Consider the following 20,197-nt stretch of genomic DNA (forward strand, 5'->3'; position numbering starts at 1 on the left):
CAAGGGCACAGGGAAGGACAGTAGCATCTGGTCTTCTCAACTTGCTTCTGCTAGTATCCACCCTGTGCTCTGTGAGTGAACTGTGGTTAGGGCAGTTGAGTACAGTACTCTCAGTCGGCCATACCTGGGGTAGAGTTTTTGTCTTGTGAGTTGAGGGTATGTGGAACACAAAAGCCTTAGAATTCTCAGCTATTTAAAGTTGGAATAGAGCTTTTACAACTTCAAACTGGTCAAGGGGGAGAATGAGAAATGCTGATGACTTGTTCTAGTGAGACACTGTAGTACTCAACTCATAGTTGGAGGGAGGGAGAAGGAGCTCCAGGTTCATGTCTGCTTCCACCTTGTGTGGAGCTTTTGTCAAGCTGAATAGAGAAAGGGGAGAGGAAGGGGGTGGGTCATGGCTAAAATGCCATAGATTCTTGTTCTTCATAACTAAGATGTAGCAAATTTTGTTGAATGGTGTTTCTTCATTTGCTTAGGTTCTTAGGGTAATATCCAGAGACATAAATTTTGTTTTTCTTAAATGTCACCAGCTCTTTTCGTTTGCTAGGGAGACGATCCACAGAGCTCTTCAAGCTGTCATTCACAAAGCCAAGGCATGGCATTGACTTTTTGAAGAGTCCACGGTAGTTGTCCTTCATATGTACCACATTCCAAATTTGTCTGATTATTTCCTTGTATCATGTCATTTTACAATTAATTATACTTGATGTAATTACTGATACATTTCTTTTATTTTTCCTGTTTTTTCTAAGATAGCACTTTCTCTCTTTTGCTTTTTTTTGGATTTATTAAATATTGTCCCCTCCACTCCTTTAGAATTAACACCTCACTTACCTTCTTTTAAGGTTTACCCTAGGAATTAGAATACCTAAATTGTATGCTTACCTTATCAAAGTCTAAAGTAGTCAATACCTATGCCTGTTTTCTACACAATTACAATAACCTTAGAAATGTTTTAACTTCAGTCATCCTCTCCTGATTTATAATGTGTTATCACTGTGATTTTCTTTTAGGTCTGTACTTTTGAACCCTGTGGCTCTCTTTATAATTGTGTTTTATAGTTACTACTTGTTTGCATTACCCATGAATATAACACTTTTTTTCTCCATTACTTTTGGTATTTTAGACCTCCCATTTCAATTGCATTTCCTGTCATATGAAGGGAGAAGATATTAAAAGGTTTTGAATTTCATTTTGTGTAGTCCTGCTAAGGACCTACTTTCTCAGTTTTTATTTGTCTAAAAATGTCTGTATTTTCACCTTCCTCTTGAAAGGTATCTTTACTGGGTAAAAAATATAAGTTGACAGTTTTCTCTCAGCATATAAAGATGCCATTCTAGTCTTCTGGCTTCCATTGTACTTCTGAGAATTAATCTATAAATAATTGCCACTCCTTTGAAGGCAGTCTCCCTTGTCTTTCTTGATATTTTTAAAGCCTTGTCTTTGGTTTTATGTTCTGAAGTTACTAATTTGTATCTAGTGTACAAATTTTTGATTTTTCTTCCATTGGATCTTTCACACTTCTTGAATTACAGATATTTTTAATTATTTCTTGAAAACCCTGCCATTACCTCTAATTCTTGTCCCTGCTCCATTCCTTCTTTCACCTCTTCTTCTGTAAACCTGATTACCTATATGCTCTCCTTCCTCACTTTGCTTCCATGCTTCTTCACTATCATTTCACATTTTCCCTGTTTTATCTCTATAAATACATTGTATCTATACATTATAGATAATTTAGATAATTATAGATATATTTATAATGTATAGAAATACATTATATCTATAATACATTATAGATAATTTCTTAACTTTGTCATGTTTTAAACTGTCTCTCAGCTATATGCAGTCTGCTGTGAAGCCCATCCACTGAGTTTTAAATTTCATGGTTTTTAACTTCTAAAATTTATATTTTATTTCAGTTCAGCTATGTTACCTTTCTTTTTTTACAATTTCTTGGTTCATTTATTATTTTCAAGTTTTAAAATATCTATAATGATTATAAAAATAGTTATATATTTTGTGTCTAATAATTCTAATACCTGAAATTGCTGAGCAGCTTCTGCTGTCAGATGTTTCTCTAGGTTTTTCTTATGGTATTTTGTTTCCTTGTGTGCTTAGTGATTTTTGAATAGGATACCTTATTTTCCTTTCAAGAAAATTTTGGGGGGGGGCACCTTCAACTCAGGTCATGATCTCACAACTCATGATCTCACAGCTCTGGGTTCGAGCCCCATATTGGGCTCTATGCTGACAGCTCAAAGTCTGGAACCTGCTTCAGATTGTGTGTCTCCCTCATTCTCTCTTTGCCCCTCCCCTTCTCACACTCTGTCTCTTGCTCTCTCTCTCTCTCACAAATAAATAAACATTAAAAATATAAAAAAATTTTTTGGAATTCTTTGAAGTTTACTATGAAGACATATTCTTCTACATAAGATTTGTATGTATTTCTGCCCAGCCTCTGGGAGATCAAAGCAATAGGAGTCTACTCTAAGCAAATTTGTAATTCGAGATTACTGGGTCACCCAGCTAAATGCTAATTTGGATTGCAGATCTGTATGTGGGCCAGTTTGTGGTTATACTTTCTCAAAGATGTTTTCCCCCTGTACTTCTCTGCTGAGTGCTAAGGTATCTTTCTTAAAATTCCCTAGGGATGAAATCCATCGGGTACTTATATAATACCTTTACACTGAAGAAGTTGTGAAACAAGAATCTTAAATTCTCCAGTTTTGCTAAATGCCCTCAGGGCAAAAGTAGTTTCATTGGTCAGTTTACTGTTATTTTTTTTTCTCTAGATTTTGGCCTGATACCTCCTTTTGTGCTTCTCTTTGATGCTTTAAGACATATTTACATTTTAAAAGCATTTTTAGTTTCTTTCTTAAGCAGGCATATCAGTCAGGATACTTAACTAGCCACATTATTGGACTATTTCTTATTTTTCTATGCCATTATTTTGTAGTTTATATAGCTTGAATCACTGTATCAGAATTACCTGGAGATGTTTATTAAAATTTTGGATTCTGGTAGCCAATTTCAAGCTTATTGAAATAACATTTGTAAGATGGGATCCTAATACCTGAATTTTTGTGAATTTCTTTAAGTGATCTTAATACATACAGAAGTTTGCTTTCATTTCCACTTTTAATTCTCATATCTGTTTCTTTTTCTTTTTTTTTTTTTTTTAACTGTGGGGGCCTGAGATCTCAATTCATTGTTTTCTATACTTGTCCTAGCACCCTCTGTTGAACAATCCATTATTTTCACATTTATTGGATAAAAGTCAACTTTTATCATATAATGTGTGTGTGTTTCTGGTCTTTTTGTTATAGTTCATGGAGTTGCCTGTTCTTTGAACAACACCATACTGTTTTAATTATTGTAGCTTTGTGATGTGTTTTACTATGTGATAATAAGAAATCTTCCATACTTTTTATTATTTTCTCCCTAAAAATTTTAAAACATTACTATAGTTGCATCATTTTCTTGTTTTAACAGTGTTCAGTGACTTTGCAGAATTACTTTTTCCAGTTTTTTAAAATATTTTCTTTCTTTGGCCTTATCTCCTACTATACTTTTCTCATATGGATTTAAGAAGTCCTTAGACTGAGGTACTTAATATTTAATCTGGCTCTTTGCCCACAAAAATTTTGTGTTTTGATTTTAGTACTTAGCATGGGCATTTTTCCTCTAGATATCTTTCTGTCCATTCTTCAAAATTGAAGTTGATTTATTTACCTTCTCTACAGAGCTGTTAGTGAACACTCCACACTCAAGGGAGTCCTCTTTGTTAACTTTGATAGCAATTATTGACTATACCATTCATTTTTACTTGGTAAATCCTACTGAATCACATACTGTAAGATCTGGAAGCTTCCTAAAGAAGTTATATCATCCATCTGTCATTTTACCAAAGAGAAAATTGAGGTCTAGGATATGGGAATGATTTGTTTATAGATTCCTTTTTTTATATATTCTTTTTTTAGAGTTTCCTAATGATTCAATTGCTGAAGTAAACTCAGAATGTATTTCTTGTATTTTTGAGCTCATTCTGTTACCATTGTCTCCTATGTCATTATTCCATTGTATTTAAATTTTATTTTTATTTATTTAGGCATAGGGTTTTTTGTTTTTTTTAACTAGATTGGAAGTTTCTTAAAGACAGCACTCGTGTCTGCACATTTTATGGTACAACTCATAGCCCTAAAACTGTGCTTTGTGCTTATTGGGCACCTAATTAATATTAATGGCTGTTTGTAAAAAAACATGTTGCTGCATTAACCTAATGTCAAATTGGGGCTATTTCCATGTGGGCATCACTGTTATAACTGTATAAAAAGTGGCATCTAGTGGTCGGTGTGTGTATTACAATTGGCTTTAAAAACAACAAAAAAAGCCAGAGTACCAGTGTCATTGTAAAGTAGGTGGAATAAATAGAATATAAATTACATTTTAAAACTGAATTCAAACAAATATCAAATGTTTTAAGTAGTGACCTCTCTAAAGTATAGCTACATTTGAAGTAATAAGTGAAAAAAGGTGAAATTACTGATTTTAAAGAAAAATTATATATAAAATTACCTTTGAATTGACATGCACACTTATTCAAAGTTATATTGTTTGTTTACAAATTATATTAGAAGTTGGAGGATATTGTTGGATACTTAGAAGTCAAAAATATTATAAGTAAAATTCATGTAGTATCTTCTCCATATTAACAAACCCTTTCTGTCTATTGTTTTGCATTATTCTCAGGAGCTTAATTTATGTTTTAAAAAGAAGGATTTCTTAATGAAAGATGAAAATGGAAAGTTGTACCATCTTTTACTTGTAACACCAGAAAACTATGCACCAATATTTACATTTAAAGTGTAGACAGGGGCGCCTGGGTGGCTCAGTCGGTTAAGCATCCGATTTCAGCTCCGGTCATGATCTCTTGGTCCATGGGTTCGAGCCCCGCATCAGGCTCTGTGCTGACAGCTCAGAGCCTGGAGCCTCCTTCGGATTCTGTGTCTCCCTCTCTCTATGCTCCTCCCCCACTCATCCTTTGTCTCTCTCCATCTCTAAAAAATGAAGAAACGTTAAAAAAATTTAAAAAATAAAGTATAGACATACATTTCAAAGTCAAATGTTAATTGTTTTTAAATGTATAGCCATTTTGTACACTATCCTTTATCCTCCATTAATGCTTGTAACTGATTATTGATAATATGCACAATCTAATTCAGTGAATATGACCATTAACAGTTCTCATCTTGTGAATTGGTATCTTCTAAAATTTGTAAGCTTATACTTTGGAATCTACAATTCATGTTTACACAAAAAAGTTATACATCTTAAATTAACCTCTGTTACTGACACACTGTAATGTAATTTTTCTGTATGGAATTATCCTTTCCATTAGAGAGCAGTGATGTACGGTCTTTGCATCTCTACCTACACCTAATGTGACATAGTGGCTGGCATATAACAGGTGATCAATAAGTATTTGTTGAATTAGTTTTGTATGTTGGAAAGAGCTGTGTCTTATTCGTGTTTATTGCTTAACCAGTTTTCTGGCCTCTAATAATGCTCAATTCATGTTTGATGAGTAAGTCTGTATAAGTCCATTTCACTTGTAATGTAGTTGATGTATAATACTGAAACCTAATATCAACTATGTATGATGAATAATAGCTGCATAACAGCCTTTCGATTAGAAATGTCAGGAGCATCTGTTACAGGAACAGCAACTTGCAGAGTGAGAGATTCCCCCAACATCAAACCATTGTTGTTTGCTCTTAATCAGGAAAAGGAGTTCCAGCATCTGGCTAGCTTCTAGTTGCAGCTGAGTAGATTAGGAGTTATGACTAGAAGGATGAGGTCAGTAATTTGATAAGGATTGGGGAAAGTATTCTGGTAGTGGTTGGAGTAAAGGAACACAGGGAATGTTGGGAAGGACACTTAGGTACTTTTTAAGTCACAGTTTTCCAAGGCTGAGCATTGATACACATTATTTGGTATTTACATCACATAAAAGTTTCTCTTATTTAATGAAAAGTATACCTTGGGATGAGCACTGGGTGTTGTATGGAAACCAATTTGACAATAAGTTTCATATATTGAAAAAATAAATACATAAAAATAAAAATAAAAAATAAAAGAGATCCCCAAATCAAAAAAATAAAAATAAAAACAAAAATAAATAAAAAAAAGAAAAGTATACCACCTTACTGTCCATAAATGGAGAGCTATCTACATAGGTTAAACTAACTACTATTTGTTTTTCTAAGGAGTTCAGCTTTATGTCAGAGTATAGGGTAGATCTGGATGGCAGGAGTCATCTATTGTCTTCTTCTCTTATGGGTTCTTATTTTATTTTTTAAGATTTTTATTGTTTTTAACTAATCTCTGCACCCATCGTGGAGCTCAAACTCACAACCTCGAAATCAAGGCTCCACTGACTGCTCCACTGACTGAGCTAGCCAAGTGCCTCTCTTATGGGTCCTTATTTTGGAGGAAGATATTTTTCTGGCTTCAAGACCTCAATTATTAATATGAATAAAGGAATTTATTAGTAGTGGCTTTTTAGAGGATCTAGGCTGTGGGAACAACATTTGTGGTAAAACTTGTTGGAGTCATTATAGACTGAACTACTAGCAATGAGAGAATGGGAGCGAAGAAAAAAAGTTGGTAAAAGATAGCATTACATATTTTATGCTCCATGATTGCTCACGAGTGCAGAGAGTCAAGCAACTTCGACTGTCAGACATCTTTAGCTAGTCACCAAGGTCATTGCTAATATAGATTGAAAGGTCATTTCTTGAATGTGATGTTAGGAGAAAGAAAAGAGTTCCTAAGAGCTTGGACAAATGGCAAATAATATTACAGGGAAATTGTTTGAATTGCTTTTTAATTTTTAGTATCTTTTTAAAAGGATATTTTTCACTTTAAAATTATGAAAGTTACATCTGCTCATTATGAAAAGATCAAATGGAAATGTGTACCATAAAAGGTGAAAGCTTCCCCAGAGGTAACTATTGTTTGCAATTTGGTATATATCTGTTCAGATATTTTTCTGGTATTAGTTTTACAAATTTGGATTGTTGAGTTTAGTTGAGGGGTAAGTCAGAGACTGATTTTCAGGTTCATATTTAATAATCTTTCTCCCTCTTTTTCTTCCTTATAGGCTTGCTATGGGTGTTCTCCAGGATCAAAATGTGACTGTAGTGGTGTAAAAGGAGAAAAGGTGAGATTTGAGATGAGCCTTTGAAAACTTAGTAAAACCAGTAAAATAGTGTTTTAATATGTTTTTTTTTAAATCAGGGCTTCTACCTCAGCATCTAAGTAAATAAAATGAATTCTACCATACTGCTTATTTTAGATAATTATAAGGATTAGACTATATCTCAGGAGTTAGCAAACATTTTCTGTAAAAGACCATATAGTAAATATTTTAGGTTTTGTGGGCCACATAATATCCCTATCACACAATTTTTAACATTTTTTTAAAAAAGTCCTTTAAGAGTATAAAAAAATGTCTTAGCTCTTGGACTGTACAAAACAGACTTCTTACTGCATTTGGTCTGAGAGCTGTAGTCTACCAACCTATCTATGATCAATCTTGTTAAAACTACTAACTTAATAGGCAAAAGAAGAAAAAAACACTAAGAAAGAAACTAACATTTATCAGGCTACTCATCTGTATTGAGTTTCATACTAGCCAATTTCATGTATTTTTATCTAGTCCATGTAAGTTAACGATTAGTGAACCTCTATTTTTATTTCACTTTTCTAATAGCAGCACCTCTATTGTATACATACGATAATTACAAAGTAAGTATTGGTGGGGCACCTGGGTGTCTCAGTCGATTAAGCATCTGACTTCGGCTCAGGTCATGATCTCAAGGTTCATGAGTTCGAGCCACACGTCGGGTTCTGTGATGACAGCTCAGAGCCTGGAGCCTGCTTCAGATTCTGTGTCTCCCTCTCTCTCTGCTTCTCCCCTGCTCATGCTCTCTCTTTGTCTCTCAAAAATAAATAAACGTTAAAAAAAATTTTTTTAAAACAAAACAAAAAAAACCTAAGTATTGGTGAGGATTAAGTAGCATAAACCTAGCCACTCTGAATCAATGACTAACAGTGAAATTAGAAGATTAAAACATGATAGCGAATTGTGCTAGGAGAAATGGGTTTATACTCTAGTCTTCACTGTCTAGGGCTTAATAAATATTTTTGAATGAATCAGTGAATATTTCTAATTATATATGACAAATTTTAGGATATTATTTCAAGAGCATATTCCATTTAGGGATATAGAATGTCTACTAGCACATTAAAGATGTTTAAAAGTCCTGATATAAAGAAACTTATTTGTTTTGCAATGCTATATTTCCAAGTTCCATTTGACCCACTTCTTTCTAACAGAACACCTATTAATAATAATTGAATTGTGTTATCTAGAACACCTATTTTTTAAAAATTTTTAAATGTTTATTTATTATTTTTTGAGAGCCAGAGAGCGTGACCAGGGGAGGGGCAGAGAGAGAGGGAGACACAGAATCCGAAGCAGGCTCCAGGCTCTGAGCTGTCAGCACAGAGCTCAATGTGGGGCTCAAATTCACAGACTGTGACATTATGACCTGAGCTGAAGTCAGACGCTTAACCGACTAAGCCACCCAGGCACCCCTAAAACACCTATTTAAGTGACATTAGTTTGAGGGAAGTAGTTGTATTTATTTTTTTTATTTTTTAAAAGTGTTTATTTATTTTTGAGAGAGACAGAGTGCGAGCAGTGGAGGGACAGAGAGAGGGAGACACAGAATCCGAAGCAGGCTCCAGGCTCCAAGCTGTCAGCACAGAGCCCGATGCAGGGCTCAAACTCATGAGCTGTGAGATCATGACCTGAGCCAAAGTTGGACGCTCAACCAACTGAGCCACCCAGGCACCCCGGGAGTAGTTTTATAGTAAGGGTGCTTTCTGTAGTGATAAAAAGAACAAAAGAGATTCATTTCTGATATTGGCACAGTGATTTTTATCAGACTAACTCTTCTTAAAATAACAAGTAAATACTCTGGACAAAAATAACACCTACTTAATGGTCATATAGTGACCGAAAGTAGGAAAAAGTTAGAGAAGATTCTACTCTTGAAAGAAAGGGAGTACACTGAGCAAGTTTGCACTTAGGTGGCTTTTCTCCTGAGAGCACCCTTCAGTCTGCTTGGCAAAGGATGGCTAGAATCCAGACTAAAAGCCACAGTCTTCTTGGCTTGAGAAGTTGAGGAAAAAGTTGAGGATTCCAGAATGACTGGAAAGTGATAGGAGATATGCTGCAATAGAGGGAGCCACAGAGAATGGAGCCCAAAAATTTCCCTATAAACCCAAATTCTTGATTGAGTCCTGAACTTTATATGTATAGGGGAGGATTCACACAATCCACCAAAAGGAATAGCTGGAAGGCTGCGATAACTGAACATAGATTTAACTGCTGTCCACTGAAGGGAAAATATAATTTTTAAGTTTTAGTTCACCTGAGTTTACTATTTTCTAAAGCAAAAGTTCAATACTCTTCTGAGGAAGAAAAAAGAACCTAGGATGTCTACAACATACAATGTCTAAAGTGCTATTAAAAATTATAGGCATGAGAAGTAACAGGTAATAGTGATCCATAGTCAAGAAGAAGACTCATGAATGAAAACTAACTTTGAAATGACACCTATTAAAATTTGTAGATAAAGATTTAAAGCAGATAAGATAAATATATTTGTTGATTTAAAGGGAAATGTGCTCCTAAGAATGAATAAATAGAGCATCACAATAGAGCACTGGAAACTAAAAATAATGAGGAAAATCTAGATTTGAAAAGCAAAATATCAGAAAGAACAATTTACCAGATTGGCTTATAACAGCAGAATGATGACAGTGGAATAGAGGGTCAGTGAACTTAGAGATGAATCAGAGCAAAAATGCAACCTGAAGAACAAAGGGAAAGAATAGGGCCTCAGTGACCTCTAGGACAATAAAAATGGTTTAATGTAAATGTAAATGGGGTCCCCTAACAATGGGAGAGATAAAACAGGGGAGAAAAAGGAATAAAAATTAATAAGACAGTGGTAATAGCAAGAATTTTGCACATTTGGTGAGAAATATAATTTTTTTAAATATGAAATTTATTGTCAAATTGGTTTCCATACAACACCCAGTGCTCATCCCAACAGGTGCCCTCCTCAATGCCCATCACCCACCCTACCCTCCCTCCCACCCCCCCATCAACCCTCAGTTTATTATCAGTTTTTAAGAGTCTCTTATGGTTTGGCTCTCTCCCTCTCTAACTTTTTTTTTTCCTTCTCCTCCCTCATGGTCTTCTGTTAAGTTTCTCAGGATCTACATAACAGTGAAAACATATGGTATCTGTCTTTCTCTGTATGACTTATTTCACTTAGCATAACACTTTCTAGCCTCTACTACAAAGTTGTAATCATCAAGACAGCATGGTATTGGCACAAAAACAGACACATAGAGCAATGGAATAGAATAGAGACTCCAGAATTGGACCCACAAAAGTATGGCCAACTAATCTTTGACAAAGCAGGAAAGAATATCCGATGGAAAAAAGACAGTCTCTTTAACAAATGGTGCGGGGAGAACTGGACAGCAACATGCAGAAGAATGAAGAAATATAAATTTATAGATATAAGAAATTCAGCACATCACAAGCAGAATAACAACAAAGAAAACTATACTTAGACACATCATAATGAGTCTACTGAAAAATCAGATTAAAAGAAAATATTGAAGGAAGTTAGAGAAAAAAAATACACATTACCTAAAGAGGCACAATGATATGAATGATGACGGGCTTCTCATCAGAGAGAATGGATACTGTACAACAATGTAAAAACATCACTAGAGAATTTAAAAAATCTGCAAACACAGTTGTTGTATACAATTAAAATATACATAAAAATAAAGGCAAACAAAGAAACAAAAACTGGACTCTTAAATACAGAGAATGAAGTGGTGGTTGCCAGAGGGGAGAATGAGGGAGGGATGGGTTAAATAAGTGGAGGGGCTTAAGACGTACAAATTTCCACTTATAAAATAAACAAGTCATATAGATGAAAAGTGCAGCATAGGGAGTATAGTCAACAATATTGCAATAACATTGTATGGTGACAGGTGGAGACTACACTTAGGGTGAGCCTTGAGTAATGCTGAGAATTGTGGGATGGAGTTAAAGCAGGGCTTAGTGGGAAAGAATTTTAAATACCTATGTTAAAAAAGAAGAAAGATTTAAAATCAATGATCTAAGTTTTCCACTTAAGAAGCTAGAAAAGGACAAGTAAATCAAATTAAATTTTTTTAATATAATAAACACAGATGTATCATTTTACTTTATTTTAAAAAAAAATTTTAATGTTTATTTTTGAGAGACAGAGAGACAGAGCACGAGTGGGGGGGGGGGGGCAGAGAGAGAGGGAGACACAGAATCTGAAGCAGGCTCCAGGCTCTGAGCTGTCAGCACAGAGTCCGACGCGGGGCTTGAATTCACAAATTGAACCATGAAATCATGACCTGAGCCACAGTCGGACACTTAACCAAATGAGCCACCCAGGCGCCTCTCAATCATTTTTCTTTAATAAGTAGCAAATCATGGCCAGTTATATTTCACTTCTACCCCATCCCCTTTGCCAAAACACATATTAGATTATTTTGAAAGGAATCCTAGATTTCATCCATAAGTATCTCATTGTATATCTTTAATATATAAGGAGTTTTAAAACCATAACCAAAAATACCATTATTATACTGGAAGAATTAACATTTCCTTAATATTACCAAATATATAGTCACTACTAAAATTTCCTTGGTGGGGGTGCCTGGCTGCCTCAGTTGGTAGAGGCTACAACTCTTAATCTTGGGCTTATGAGTTGAAGCCCATGTTTGCTCAATTGAATTTCATCAAAATTAAGAACTTAGTTTTTCTGAAGACATTGTTGAGGGAATGAAAACACAATCCACAGTCTAGGGAAAAATATTTGCAAATCACATATCTCCTAAAAAGCCTTCTATCCAAAATACATAAAGACATTTCAAAAGTCAATAATAAAACAAGTATCCCAAAATAAAATTAAATTAGAAACAAAGCGGCAAAAGATTTTAAGGTACTTCACAAAATAAGATATGTATATGGCAAATAAACACATTAAAAGTTACTCAAAATTGTTAATTAGGGAAATGCATAATAAAACCATAATAAGATACCACTATAAACCTACTAGAATGTCTAAATATTATGGGGCGCCTGGGTGGCTCAGTCAGTTGAGCGACTGACTTTGGCTCAGGTCATGATCTCACGGTCCGTGAGTTCGAGCCCCGCGTCGGGCTCTGTGCTGACAGCTCAGAGCCTGGAGCCTGCTTGGGATTCTGTGTCTCCCTCTCTCTCTGACCCTCCCCCGTTCATGCTCTGTCTCTCTATGTCTCAAAAATAAAATAAAAAACGTCAAATAAAAAAAAAATTAAAAAAAAAAAAAGAATGTCTAAATATTAAAATACATCCATACTAAGTATAGGTGAGGATGTGAAGCAACTAGAACTATTATAGATTGCTTTTTTTTTTCTTTAAATTCAAGTTAGTTAACATACAGTGTAGTCCTGGCTTCAGGATTGGAACCCAGTGATTCATTTCTTACATATGACACCCAGTGCTCAACCCGAAAAGTGCCCTCCATAACGCCCATCACCCATCCCTCCACCCACCTCCCAACCAGCAACCCTCAGTTTCTTCTCTGTATTTAAGAGTCTTTTATGGTTTGCCCTCCCTTTCGGTTTTTATCTTATTTTTCCTTTCCTTCCTCTATGTTCGTCTGTTGTGTTTCTCAAATTCCACATTTGAGTGAAATCATATATTTGTCTTTTTCTGACTGACTTATTTTGCTTAGCATAATACACTCTAGTTCCATCCATGTTGTTACAAATAGCAAGATTGCTGATGCAAATACAAAATGATGCGAACACTTAGGAAAAAAGTTTGACAGTTTATTTAAAAGGTAAGCATAAACCTATCAGATGACTGTCCTTTCCTAGGCATTTACTGATGAGAAGTGAAAGCATATGTCCATACAAAACTTGTACATGAGTTCATGGTAGCTTTATTTGTAATAACCAGAAACAGGAAACTCAATTGCTATTAACAGGTGGATGATGGGGCGACTGGGTGACTCAGTTGGTTAAGTGTCCGACTTCAGCTCAGGTTATGATCTCATGGTTGAGCCCCACGTCAGGCTCTGTGCTGACAGTTCGGAGCCTGGAGCCTGCTTCAGATTCTGTGTCTCCCTGTCTCTCTGACCCTCCCCCATTCATGCTCTGTTTCTCTCTGTCTCAAAAATAAATAAAACATTAAAAAAATTTAACAGGTGGATGAACCAACAAATTGTCATATATTCATACGATGGAATACTACTCAGCAATAAAAAGGAATGAACTATTGACATAAACCACAACATGTCTAAATCTCAAAATAATTATGCTGAATGGAAAGTTAGACAAAAGAGTACATTCTGTATAATTCCATGTATATAAAATTCTAGAAAATGAAAATTAATTTATAATGACTGAAAAGAAATCAGTCATCACCTGGGGTGGGGGATGAGTAGAGGCATGAGGAAAATATTATAAAAGAGAACATGGAAAATTTTTTTATATTTATGATGTTCACTTCAATATTTTTTTATTTAAAAAATTTTTTTGAGTTTATTTATTTTGAGAAAGACAGAAAGAGAGAGGGAGCAGACAGAGACAGAGAGAGAGCAAGCAGGGGAGGGGCAGGGAGAGAAAGGGAGAGAGAGAATTCCAAGCAGGCTCTGAGCTGTCAGCACAGAGCCTGATGCGAGGCTTAAATCCCTGAACCCGTGAGATCATGATGTGAGCCGAAATCAAGAGTCAGAAACTTAACTGACTGAGCCACCCAGGCGCCCCAACTTCAATATTGGTTTTAATTAAAGACTTACTTTTTTAAGAGCAGTTTTAGGTTCACAGTAAAATTGAAAGAAAGATACAGAAATTTCGCCTATACCTCTGGCTCACACATGCATACATGCATAGCTTCCCTAATGAGAGTGGTACATTTGTTACAATTGATGAACCTACATTTGATATATCATTATCACCCCAAAGTTCAAGTTTACCTTAGAGTTCATTCTTGGTGTTGTACATTCTGTGGATTTGGGCAAGTGTATAATGACATGTATCCATCATTTTATTATCATATGAATATTTTCACTGCCTTATAAATCGTTTGTGCTCCACCTGTTCAACTTTACCATCCCCACCCCTGGAAACCACTGATCTCTTTACTGTCTCCATAATTGTATTTTCCAGAATATCATATAGTTAGAATCATACAGTGTGCAGCCTTTTCAGATTGGCCTTTTTCACTTAGGTAATCTGCATTTAAAGTTCCTCCATGTGGACTATAGATGCTGGAGAGGATGTGGAGAAACGGGAACCCTCTTGCACTGTTGGTGGGAATGCAAATTGGTGCAGCCGCTCTGGAAAGCAGTGTGGAGGTTCCTCAAAAAATTAAAAATAGACCTACCCTATGACCCAGCAATAGCACTGCTAGGAATTTATCCAAGGGATACAGGAGTGCTGATGCATAGGGGCACTTGTACCCCAATGTTTATAGCAGCACTCTCAACAATAGCCAAATGATGGAAAGAGCCTAAATGTCCATCAACTGATGAATGGATAAAGAAATTGTGGTTTATATACACAATGGAATACTACGTGGCAATGAGAAAGAACGAAATATGGCCTTTTGTAGCAACGTGGATGGAACTGGAGAGTGTGATGCTAAGTGAAATAAGCCATACAGAGAAAGACAGATACCATATGGTTTCACTCTTAAGTGGATCCTGAGAAACTTAACAGAAACCCATGGGGGAAGGGAAGGAAAAAAAAAAAAAAAGAGGTTAGAGTGGGAGAGAGCCAAAACATAAGAGACTGTTAAAAACTGAGAACAAACTGAGGGTTGATGGGGGGTGGGAGGGAGGGGAGGGTGGGTGATGGGTATTGAGGAGGGCACCTTTTGGGATGAGCACTGGGTGTTGTATGGAAACCAATTTGACAATACATTTCATATATTAAAAAAAAAAGAAAAAAAAATAAAGTTCCTCCATGTCTTTTCATAGCCAAATAGTTCATTTCTTTTTAGTGCTAAATGATAGTCCATTGTCTGCATGTGGCAGTTTCTTTATCTGTTCATCTGCTAAAGGACATCTTGGTTACTTCCAAGTTTTGGCAATGATGAATAAAATTGCTATTAAGCATACATGTGCAGTTTTGTGTGTGTGGATGTAAGTTTTAAACTCCTTTGGATAAATACCAAGAAACATCATTGCTAGATCATATGAGTATGTTTAGTTTTGTAAGTCACTGCCAAACTGTCTTGCAAAGTAGCTGTATCATTTTGCCTTCCCACCAGCAATGAATGAGAGTTCCTGTTGCTCCACATCTTTGCCAGCCTTTGGTGTTGTCATGGTTTTAGATTGTAGCCATTTTATTGGGTATGTGGTGGTATGCAGTTGTTTCAGTTTGCATTTCCCTGATGCCGTATTGTGTGGAGCATCTTTTCATATGCTTATTTTCCATCCATATATCTTCTTTGATGAGATATCTGTTAAACTCTTTGGCCCATTTTAAAATCAGGTTTTTTGCTTTCTTATTGTTGACTTGTAAGAGTTGTTTGTATAGTTCAGATAATTTTTCTTTATCAGATGTGTCTTTTGCAAATATTTTCTCCCAGTCTGTCTTATCTTCTCATTCTCTTAACACTATCTTTCACAGAGCAGAAGCTTTTAATGTTAATGCAGTTCAGCTTATCAGTTATTTCTTTCATGGATTATGCCTTTTTGTATCTAAAAAGTTATCACTACACCCAAGGTCACCTAGATTTTCTCTCCTGTGTTATCTTTTAGGAGTTTTATAGTTTTCTATTTGATCCATTTTGAGTTGATTTTTATGAAGAGTGTGAGGTCTCTGTCTAGATTTTTTTTTTTTTTTACATATGGATGTCTAGTTGTTTGAGCAACATTTGTTGAAAAGACAAGGAAATTTTTGTGAGTGATGGATATGTTCATTATTTTGATTGTCACCTATGTGGAAAAAAATTTCAAATTGTATACTTTAAATATGTGCAATTTATTGTATATTAATTGTACCGCAGTAAATCTGCTTTTAAAAAGTAAGATTAATACAGAAATAATAAAATATGTCAATTCTGGCAGAGAAATGTGTCCAAGTGCACACTGCTAAAAACAAAACTTGCTAGACTCCTGATGACAACAAGAAATTAACCAGCTGACAACCTAAAATTCATGTCACGTAGATTGTAACTATGTTTATCATGGTGAACATAGATTAATGTATAGAATTGTCAAATCACTATGTTGTACACCTGCAACTAGTATAACATTGTATGTCAACTATACTTAAATAAAAATTGTAAAGTAAAATAAAATTCATGTCACACTGACACATTATCTTAACAAGGTGTTCCCCTCTACCAGTGGCATTGGTACTTACTGGGTGCTTGTTAGAAATGCAAGTTCCTAGGTTCCATACAGACCTACTCAATGTAACTCTGGGGGTAGGACCAGGCAATCTGTGTTTTAACAAGTTGTCTAAGTGGTTTTGATACAAGCTACAATTTAATCTGACATACATTATCTCCATTTGGTAGTTGTCAAAGATCTATATTCTTGTTCTCCTAATTATATTACATCAAATATTTCTTTGTACTATATAATTATAAAAATACAATAGTAATTACTCAAAAAGAAGAGAAAATTGCCTATAACTTCATTTTTTTAATCATTGTTTTCATTTGTTCATTAATGGCATTGCCTTTCCCATGTGTTTATATAGTTTTTAGACTTTTGCAATATTATAATCCAAAAATAATGTAAACCTTAATGCTCATTATAGCAGTTTGTCCCACTTTTTATTTTTTCTATCCTCATAAATCCAGTACTTTTCCTGTTAATTTTGTATCTGTCTTGAGAAAGCATTCTTAAAATATGTTTTTCATGCCCATGATCATGTAACTTTCTTATTGTGATTATAAAGTGCCCTTCCTATAAAATTGTAACATTTTAATGGGCACCTTTGACTCACAAAGCATGTTCTCCTTCTAAGTCAATCAGTCTGTTATTCTTTTTAATACTGTCTTGTGTATGTAAAAGTGCTTTATCACAAAAAGTTATCCTTTATATAATTTCTCTTAACCCTAACATTTTTTTTCTGAATTTGGGCAAAAGTATGTGCCATAAGTGTTATATAATCCATTAAGGGAGTTCATTCACTGAATGCATATTTACTATTTGTTCTGCTGGGCACTAAGAATGGGATGATGGACATAGCATGATTAATTAGATGAAGGGGTAATGGAGAGTGGAGTCAAGATTATTACACATTTCTGGTCTAGGTTGTGCTATTTCCTAGAATAGAGAAGAGGGTAGAAAGATAACAAACTCAATTTTTTATATGAAGTTTGCTCTGGGGAAAATTACACAATTTCTCTTTGCTCTAATTCTTCATATGTAAAATGGAAATAATAGTAGTATTTACCCCATATTGTCATTGTCATTGGGAGAATCAAATAAGGTAAAACATGGAAAGAGTTAGAATAGTTCGATAGTTTGTTATTATTATTGTTGAGTTTTAGGTTCCTCTGTGATATTCAAGTGGAGATATTTAAGACAGTTAGCCCTATGAGCCTAGATTTTAGAAAAACAGTGTTGATATTTGAGATATCCCAGAGAAAGACAGAGAAGGGTCAAAAAGGGAATCCAGAGTAAAACAGTATCCAAGGGACAGGCAGGGAGAGAAAATAAGAGTAATTTTTTTCCAAATATGGGCAAGCAGCATAAACCAGTTTTTTTAAAGAAGTTTGACCTTCACAAAGATACAATTATGCCATTTTCTATGTTTGTGAGTGTTAGCAAGTTACAGTAAATTTTAGGTTAGTTTTAAGGATGAAATGATTGCCTTACCACTGGTAGCAAAAGGTAGGCAAACAAGAGATGTCAACCCTCCCTACCATCCGTAGGAATTAGGTAGAAAAACCTCCCTCACCCCTCTCATGGCAGGCTTCTATAGTTTCTACTGCAGGAAACTTTCTACCTTTAAAGTCTGGAGATGGTTCTTACAATTTTTTTTGCCACTGTCCAGTAGGTGCTCTTCTATCTTCCTTGGTATAATATTGCTCAGTCAGCTAGATAGGGCCACAACATTTGACTATTATGAGGAGATTTCAGGGTATGTAATTTATAGGTATATGGTTTTATTAATACAAACACAATTAAGCTTTTTAGCCCTCTCTTTCAATTTCTGGTTTATTCCTGTCTTATCTAAATAGCAGTTTTGCTTCTGAGAAAATTTGCTTTCTTCAAATATTATCCTCAAGTCTTGGCAGAGAGATGCTGTAAATACCAGTGGAGATCCCAAAATGTAGCTATGTTTTCCACTTATGGAAATCTACTTGAACTAGTTTTTCTTTTCCTTCTAGCTTCCTTTTTGACTTGCACTTGCAGTCAGATTTCTACTACCAGCCCTGCCAGAAATGAGCTATGTAATGATTTGAGACAATCCAGCTCTAAAAGTTTGAACCTTTTATTTACCCTCTTGCTCTGTTTCCTTGAAAATAATTGATGAGTTTGATTAATACTAAATTATTATAATTATATCATTAATTAAAATAACAAAGAGGAGTGCCTAAGTATCAGAGTTGCTTAATCATCCGACTCTTGATTTCAGCTCAGGTCATGATTTCACAGTTGATGAGATCGAACCCCACATTGAGCACTTAGACCTACCATTATTTGGCTGACATTTGCTTTATTGGCTTTGAAGTAATGAGTGGAAACTGGCCAGAAGTAGCTTTTTTTTCAAAGTACTTATTTTTATTATAAAATGATTCAACATAACAATTATTTAATACAAAATTATCTAAGCTACCTAGACTAAACTTAGTACTTACCACATACACATTCTCTCTCTCTGTCTCTCTGTCTCTCTCACATACACATATACACACACACCGGGGGTGTGTAGTAAAATTCTACTGTACCTTAACCTCTAGGGGTATATGCCTGCAATGGCCCATTAGTCAGTTGCTTTATAGATACGGATGCTTTCTCTTTCTAGGTGCTACCTAGGCTGTCACTGTGGATAGGATCTGGTGTGAAAGGGTTCCCAGAATGAGGTCCAGAGCCTCTGGCCAGAGATTCAGCCATCAAGCCTTAGAAAAGTAGAGGAACTCCTTGCGACCCTGCTGTTGGGAGCACATGCCATGGAGCTATGAGCCCTCACAGTTCTTAAACTTGATAGTGGTGGATTTGCTTTCTGTTATTGGATTGCCTAGGGTTGTCGGGATACATACTCTTTCTATAATTGGCTATATGCAAGTCAACTAACCCTTAATGTGTTGATATGATGGTATATTAGTATAGATGGTGACTCTGCAACCCCCAGTTATCTATCTGTGCAGATATGCATATTGGGCAACCTTATTGTATAGATGCCGATAAGATGTAGTGAACCCTCACTGGTGGGTTGGCAGCCCTCCTGTGTTGGTGTTGATTAAATGCTGTGCTCAGAATTGGACTTGAGTCACAGTTCAAATAGTAACTCTGAGTAGAGGAATTACTGATGGGTTTTTCTTTTTTTCTTTTAATTTTTGGGTAGCATTTTATTATGATATAATTTAAGGTTACAAAATAATTGCAAAAGTAATACAAGGAACTCTTCTACATCCTTTACCACTTTTGCTCTATCAAAGACACTTAATATTTAAATTTTGAAATAACCTAGTGCAACTATTGAAATCAGGAAATTAACATTGATATAATGCTACTATCTAATCCACAGTCCATATCTGAATTTTGTCAGTTTTCCCTTTGATTGTTCAAAGTATGTGTATGCGTGTGTGTGTGTGTGTTTGTATTTTACCCCTCATAGTCTAGGGTCATGCATTTATCTACCACATCTCATTAGTCTCCTTTAATCTAGAACAGTTCCTCAGGTATTCTTTGTCATCTTTGAAGAATATAAGCCAGTTAATTTTAGAATGCCCTCTTTCTTTTTTTTTTAGTGATTCCTCATTGTATGTATGTATGTATTTCCCCTTTTTAAATTTAAATCCTAGTTAACATATCGT

General features: G+C 35.1%; 1 protein-coding gene across 6 annotated transcripts in view; it reads left to right on the plus strand.

Moving 5' to 3' along the window:
- The window catches only part of COL4A5 (collagen type IV alpha 5 chain), a 247,300-nt gene that overhangs the window by 85,639 nt on the left and 141,464 nt on the right, over positions 1–20,197 (plus strand). For all 6 annotated transcript variants that reach the window (XM_045472952.1, XM_045472951.1, XM_045472946.1 and 3 more), the window contains exon 2: positions 7,169–7,228. In XM_045472952.1, coding sequence (XP_045328908.1) covers positions 7,169–7,228 — 60 coding nt within the window. The remainder of the gene's footprint in view (positions 1–7,168; positions 7,229–20,197) is intronic.

Source organism: Leopardus geoffroyi, chromosome X (assembly GCF_018350155.1).
Source record: "Leopardus geoffroyi isolate Oge1 chromosome X, O.geoffroyi_Oge1_pat1.0, whole genome shotgun sequence".
NCBI classification, from domain to species: Eukaryota; Metazoa; Chordata; class Mammalia; order Carnivora; family Felidae; genus Leopardus; species Leopardus geoffroyi.